Source organism: Pongo abelii, chromosome 13 (assembly GCF_028885655.2).
Source record: "Pongo abelii isolate AG06213 chromosome 13, NHGRI_mPonAbe1-v2.0_pri, whole genome shotgun sequence".
Lineage (NCBI taxonomy): Eukaryota > Metazoa > Chordata > Mammalia > Primates > Hominidae > Pongo > Pongo abelii.
In genome coordinates, this window is record NC_071998.2 from 102420564 (window position 1) to 102427650 (window position 7087).

Consider the following 7087-nt stretch of genomic DNA (forward strand, 5'->3'; position numbering starts at 1 on the left):
ACTCCTTGATATCTCCACCATATATCTCAAAATCATGAGAAAATTCAGCACGTCTAGAATACAAATCATGACCTACCTTTCAACCTCAAATTTGGTCCTCTTTCAGGATTCCCTGTGTCAGTTAATGACACCATCAATATTCTGTTCTACAAACAAGAAACTTAGGAGTCATCTTTGATGTTTTTGCCTCTCGCTCTGCCTATGTCTAATCCTATTGATGTTACCTCTCAAATTGTTAAGAGGTTACTTTTTAAATAGCTCTCAAATCTGCCTACTTTCTCCACTGCCCCATGCAAGTCCAAGCTTCCAGTAACATTCACCTGAACCACTACAATTTTCTACAACTTGATCTCCCTGTGTCCACTCCTATTCTCTATAATCAGTTCTCCATATGGCGGCCAGAATGACTTTTCTATGAAAATACTTGCTAAATCCCCACTCAAGCCATTTCAATGACTGTTCAATGTGCTTACGAGATGGAGTCTTGCTCTGTTGCCCAGGCTGGAGTGCAGTGGCGTGATCTTGGCTCACTGCAACCTCCGCCTTCTGGGTTCAAGTGATTCTCCTGAGTCAGCCCCAGAGTAGCTGGGATTACAGGCATGCGCCACCATGCCCAGCTAATTTTTGTATCCTTAGTAGAGACAGGGTTTCACCATGTTGGCCAGGCTGGTCTTGAACTCCAGGCCTCAAGTGATCCACCCACCTAGGCCTCCCAAAGTACTGAGATTACAGGCCTGAGCCACTGCACCCAGCCCCACTCCTCCCTTTTCTTTCCGTGCCTCTACACGTTTGTCTTCTTTCGGTTCTTCATGCCATGTTTTCTTTTGCTCCCTTGCCAGAGATACTCTCTACCCTTCCTCACATCATCCAACTTTTTCTTCACATACCAACCCAAAATTTACTTCCTATTTCTGTGCCTTATCAAAGAAGAGAGAGTAAAACTGGCATAACCCAAGTCAGTCCAAGAGCTTCTGTTCATGTCCAGGTCACTTATCTACAAATGATACTTATCTTCTTTTCTCCTATCCACTGAGACAAGTTCTAAGGTTAGATAGTTTAGATAGGTCTAAAAATTACAGCTATTTATATTGCTGAGAATGAAGGAATGCTAAAAGCCTATTATAATTATTATTTTGCAAATGAGGAGTCAAGGCTGTAAGGGACATATGGCCCAATCATTCACGTGATGCTTGAATCCCTTCTATGAACAGACCAAGTACTGATTCTATTGTGAGCACTCTTCCTGTGTTCATCAGATCCAACACTCTTCCAGTGTTCATCTTATTTCTCATAAAGAGAGAAAGAAGAACGAATCCTACATTTCTGTTGGAATGATAGATTTTTTCTGCAAATAATGTCTCCCAATGTATGGTCATCTCACAATCTATATCAGAATTTCTTGGTGCTCCACCTATAACAACAGATTATTGAGGACCCACCCTGGAGTCACTCAAATTATGAGTCATCCATAAATGTACATAGAATGCTCCATCTTGATCATTAGAATTTGCATCAAATACAGTACCAGAGGCCAAAGGCCTGAAACAATAATTTCTAGCATATTTACCTTTTTTAACAATGTGCCATTTCTATTGGAAAAGTAAAGATGGTTAATGAAATGACTTAGTCTTAAAGATTCCATGCTAAGAACTAATGACATTTTTGTTCTTTAAATCTAGATAGATGTTCTTACCACCACCACCACCACCTAACCACCACTAGCAATCAAAGAGAGGCATTCAACACAGAAATGGTCAAGTACCTAACTGAATAGCTATTAAAAGCTTATTACATGTATATTTTTATTCAAACAATGTTCAGTAAGCACTTAATTTTTTATAAAAACTATGCAGTGAATGTCTGTCTTCTCTATGCCAGACTTGTGCTAGGTCCTGGGTATACAGTAGTAAATGAAATTCATATGGTCATTGTCTCAGTGAACCTACAGACCAGTGAGGGACATAGCCATCAAACAAGGAAACCCACAAATTATTATTGAATTACAAATTATGATAAATGCTATTAATTAAAAAAAGAAACAAGAGGCCGGGTGTGGTGGCTCACGCCTGTAATCCCAGCACTTTGGAAAGCCGAGGTGGGTGGATCACCTGAGGTCAGGAGTTCGAGACCAGCCTGACCAATATGGTGAAACTCTGCCTCTACTAAAAATACAAAAAAGCCAGGTGTGGTGGTGTGCACCCGTAGTCCCAGCAACTTGGGAGGCTGAGGCAGGAGGATCGCTTGAACCAGGGAGGCAGAGGTTGCAGTGAGCCAAGATCACACCACTGCACTCCAACCTGGGCGACAGAGTGAGACTCTGTCTCAAAAAAAAAAAAAAAAGAAAAAAGAAAAAAGTAACAAGAGAGAGCATAACACATTCATGAAACAAGAGAATTTTGGTGTGCTTAAAGCAAAAGATGTGAATGGTGAGTAATCAGATTATGAAAGTTTTTGCATGTCATCTTAAGGACTTCAAATGTTAGGGCAGTGAAACAGTGCTAAGGGATTTAAGCAGAGAAGTGGCATAACCAGGTTTTTCAAAAGCATAAATCTAGTCACATAATCCTTCATGCAGGAATTGGTTCTCCATCAGAGGTAGTTCTAACTTCTCTGTCAAATATATTCCTCTCTTTAACAGTACCTCGAAAGGATCTCTTACCTGAGGCTCTATAAAAGTAACAAATGAAATTAGTGTTGATTGAGATCCAAAGAAAAGAATGCACTGTTTTACCAATAATTAACTTTAGTATTGCATATTATATATAAAGCACACACACACACACACACACACACATATATATATAGTTGCACACAGCAATGTTATGGAACATATGGCTTTAACTACTACTCTCTTAGCCAAGATCTGCAAGGAGATACTCACCCAGGTTCTGTTCTGGGTCCTCTTCTGATATCTGGGTTATTTCTCATCTGCTTTGTTGTCCCATTCTGGTCTATATCCCGTTCTAAAACACTTGGTTCCATGCCAATCTGCTCAGTTCCTTGTGTCAAAGCTGGCAGACTGACTACAGAGGATGTTCAGTCTGTGTCTCCAAGGTCTCTCATAGTTCCCTCTTTGAAGTAAAGCTTTCAGTTATTTCTATAGCTCTAGCTATTTCTGTTTATATTTAGAACCACACATAATGAATTCCAGAAAGCAGACAATTCAGTTCTATTATAACAAAATTTAGCTCTACTCAAATAAAAGCCTACTATAAAATTACACTGCAACATAACACTGAAATTGCCAGGCAATGATTGTGCCCATTGCATCGGGAAGACCGAGGTATCTAGGAAGAAACATAGTTACTTCTAGGATAAATGCTTCCCAGTCAGCTTTCCCTTACCATTCCAAAACCATTACTCGGGGCATAATTCTATTCTCTACTATCAAACATCTCTTGGCAGCAAAATCTGGCATCAAATTTGTCCTGTTGTTGGCCGGGCACGTTGGCTTACACCTGTAATCCCAGCATTTTGGGAAGCTGAGGTGGGCAGATCACTTAAGGTCAGGAGTTCGAGACCAGCCTGGCCAACATGGTGAAACCCCGCCTCTACAAAAAATACAAAAAATTAGCCGGGCATGGCAGCATATGTCTGTAATCCCAGCTACTTGGGAGGCTGAGGCAGGAGAATCACTTGAACCTGGGAGGCAGAGGTTCCAGTGAACCGAGATCGTGCCACTGCACTCCAGCCTGGGTGACAGAGTGAGACCCTGTCTCAAAAAAAAAAATTGTTTCATTGCTTCATCTCCAGAATTTTGCTATATGGTTATTTTGAGTTTCTTTATATATGGGTTACACATCTAGGAACATGTAACACAAGTCCTAGATGTATTTTTTAAATTTTTTTTATTATACTTTAAGTTCTGGGATACATGTGCAGAATGTGCTGGTTTGTTACATAGGTATACACGTGCCATGGTGGTTTGCTGCACCTATCAACCTGTCATCTACATTAGGTATTTCTCCCAATGCTAGAGTTAAGTAATCCAAAACTCAACATCTAATGCTAAAACTTTTAAGGTATTTTATATTTTTAATTTGTCCAGTGAGTTTACATTCTTCCAGTCAAAACCCTCTTCCCTTCCCTACTCTAGAAATAGAGATATACAAGTAAGAAGGTACACATGGAGGCAGAAAGAATGAAGGAAAAAAATCAAATAAAAAAGGAAAAAAAGATAAATAAGAACTAATCCTACTTTTCTTCTTGAAAGATAAATTTTTGCTGGAAATAATGTCTCCCAATGTACGGTCACTGCACAATCTATATCAGAATTTCTTGGGGCTCTACCTATAACTACAGACTATTGAGGAACCACCCTAGAGTCACTGAATCAGAATATCTGGGAGTGAAGGCATTTTTAACAAGCAATATTTGTATGTGAATAAAAGATTTAAAACAACTAATATAAATATTGTCTCTATAATGTTTAAGTATTTATAAAGCAATATACCTCATTGCCTTTGTTTCTTCTTTATAATTTTCACAAGTAGTACTTTCTTCTCAAATAAAGTGACTGGTGTAAAGCTGATAAATGTGTTAATTTACTGAATGACTGGTGTAAACAGAAAAGGTACAAAATAACAAGAATATTTGTCCCTGTGAAGTCAATCATCCAATGAAGAAAAAAGACAAACATGAATGAAAAAGACTTAATTAATATATGAGTAGTATACTGGCATAAAAGCAGATACAATTTGCATAAGTATTTATGTGCTTAGAAAAGCAAGGCTGGCAAGTGGAAAAATCAAGCAGGCATCACTGAATGCCTTACTCAGGGAGATAAGGAGTTTTAATCAGGAGTTTTGAATAATGAGGGGTAATTAGACAGCCACCATCATGTGGTACAACAAGCTCTGGCCAAGAAATCGGAAGGATGTCATAGTCCCAGTTCTACAGTTGTGTGATGTTGAGCTAGTCTTTTACATTTTTAAATTCAGTTTTCTCACTTGCACAATTAAGGCCAGTCTTTGTTTCTTTATGCTCCCACCTCCTTTGAGAAAGGATTAAAGCACGGAAGATATACAAGATTTCTTCTGGAGCAAACATTTAATGACTCTATAACTCAAAACCTCACAACCACAAAACACAAAAAGGAAATATTAACAAATGCAAATTGAAACCTACTATTGTTAGTAGGCAATCACTCTGTGTACGCATCTCATAACTGTGAAATTATATAGAGATAAGATCCAATCAGAGTTCTAAGAGGTTGTATGTTGTCTAGAATTTCTCTGGTGAGCTCTGCCAGGGGCACATCTCTGGTAAAACCATAGGGACCCAATCAGAGATGCTCATGTGTTTGATGCAATGGTATTTTGCCCAGCAATTTCTTCATAGCATCTTTGACTTCCTTGTTTCTTAAACTGTAAATTATGGGGTTCAACATAGGGGTAAGCACTCCATAAAGTAACAAGATGATTTTGTCTATTTTTTGTGCATTTGATGAAGAAGGCTTTAGGTACATAGAGAGGGCAGCCCCATAATACAAGATCACCACAGTCAAATGGGCACCACAGGTAGAAAAAGCCTTGTTTCTTCCCTCTGCTGAGCTGATTCTCAGAATAGTGGAAAGGGTGAAGATGTAAGAGATGCAAATTAAGAGCATTGGAATTGGCAAGAGGAGAATGCTGACCACCAGCATGATCGTGTTCATGAGCAGTGAACTTGTGCAAGCTAACTTTAGCACCACCAGAACTTCACACGTGAAGTGATCGATGAGATTCCCACAGAGGAGTATCTGCAGGGCGAAACTGGTTTCCAGCAGGGCGGTCAGGTAACCCGTCACCCAGGAGACCGTGGCCATCCGTGCACAGACGCACCTGTTCATGATGACGGAGTATCTCAGCGGGTTGCAAATGGCCACATAACGGTCATATGCCATCACGGCCAGGAGCACACACTCTGGAGCCCATGGCAAGGGGCAGATACACCTGTACGGCACACCCAGAAAAGATCATGGTTTTCTGGGATGACAGCAAGTTCACCAGCAAAGTAGGAACAGAGGCAGATGTGTAACAAATATCCATGAAAGAGAGATTTCCAAGGAATAAGTACATGGGGGTTTTAAGGCGTAAATCTAGGATAGTGATTAAAATAAGAGTGCTGTTGCCCAAGAGGGTTGTCAGATACATTACAAGACTGAAGACGAAGAGAACCACCTTTAACCTTGGGTACTGGGAAAATCCCTCCAAGAAAAAAATGCTCCAAATGGTGAAGTTTTCTCCTTGCATTTTCTTTCTTTCATCTATATTTATTCCAGTATTATTCCTTTCATTTAATCTGAGGACATAAAGAAATGAATAAAGTGTGATATTCATTTAGTTAGGAAAATACTCACAAACTTATTTTCACTATTATAAATGCAATTTTACTACAAGAAATCACAGTTTAGTGTATTTATTGATGTAAGGGGGGGAAGCAGGTTTGATGTATATAAGTTGATTCTTCCACAAAAAAATTTAGAAAACAGCAAATTTGAAAAAACGAATATACATATTTAATACTTGAATCTGAGCTCCTAAACCTATCCTTGGCACACAGTAGGTCTTTAATAAACATTTGAAAGTGACTGAATGAGGAAAAATATGAATGTACATTGAAGAAGTTATTGAGCTCAAATCAGAAAAGTAATCCAGATAAGTGAGGAAAAGAAAGCTCAAATGTACAATAAAAAGCAATATTGATCTTCACTAAAAGAAGAGGAGGAACCTTGAAAGAAACAAATAAATTTTAGGCCGGGCACAGTGGCTCAAGCCTGTAATCCCAGCACTTTGGGAGGCTGAGGCGGGTGGATTGCTTGAGCTCAGGAGTTTGACCAGCCTGGGCAACATGATGGTGAAATCCTATCTCTACAAAAAATACAAAAATTAGCCAGACGTGGTGGCACACATCTGTGGTCCCAGCTACTCAGGAGGCTGAGGCTGAGACAGGGAGGCAGAGGTTGCAGTAAGCCAAGATTGCACCACTGCACTCCAGCCTGGGTGACAGTGAGACTCTGTCTCAAAAAAAAGAAAAAAAAATTTAAACCAACTTCATAGTCGGAGGCTCTGGGTCTAAATGAACTCTGCCCTTTCCAGCTAACAGT

At 39.5% G+C, this 7087-nt stretch overlaps 1 protein-coding gene across 1 annotated transcript; it reads right to left on the reverse strand.

The window, feature by feature from the left end:
• Positions 1-5284: 5284 nt before the first annotated feature.
• On the reverse strand, positions 5285-6248 carry LOC100460654 (olfactory receptor 2K2). The gene is given in 2 exon segments (XM_009244743.4): positions 5285-5906; positions 5908-6248. Coding segments are annotated over 2 exon segments (948 nt in total). The 5' UTR covers positions 6234-6248.
• Positions 6249-7087: the final 839 nt, after the last annotated feature.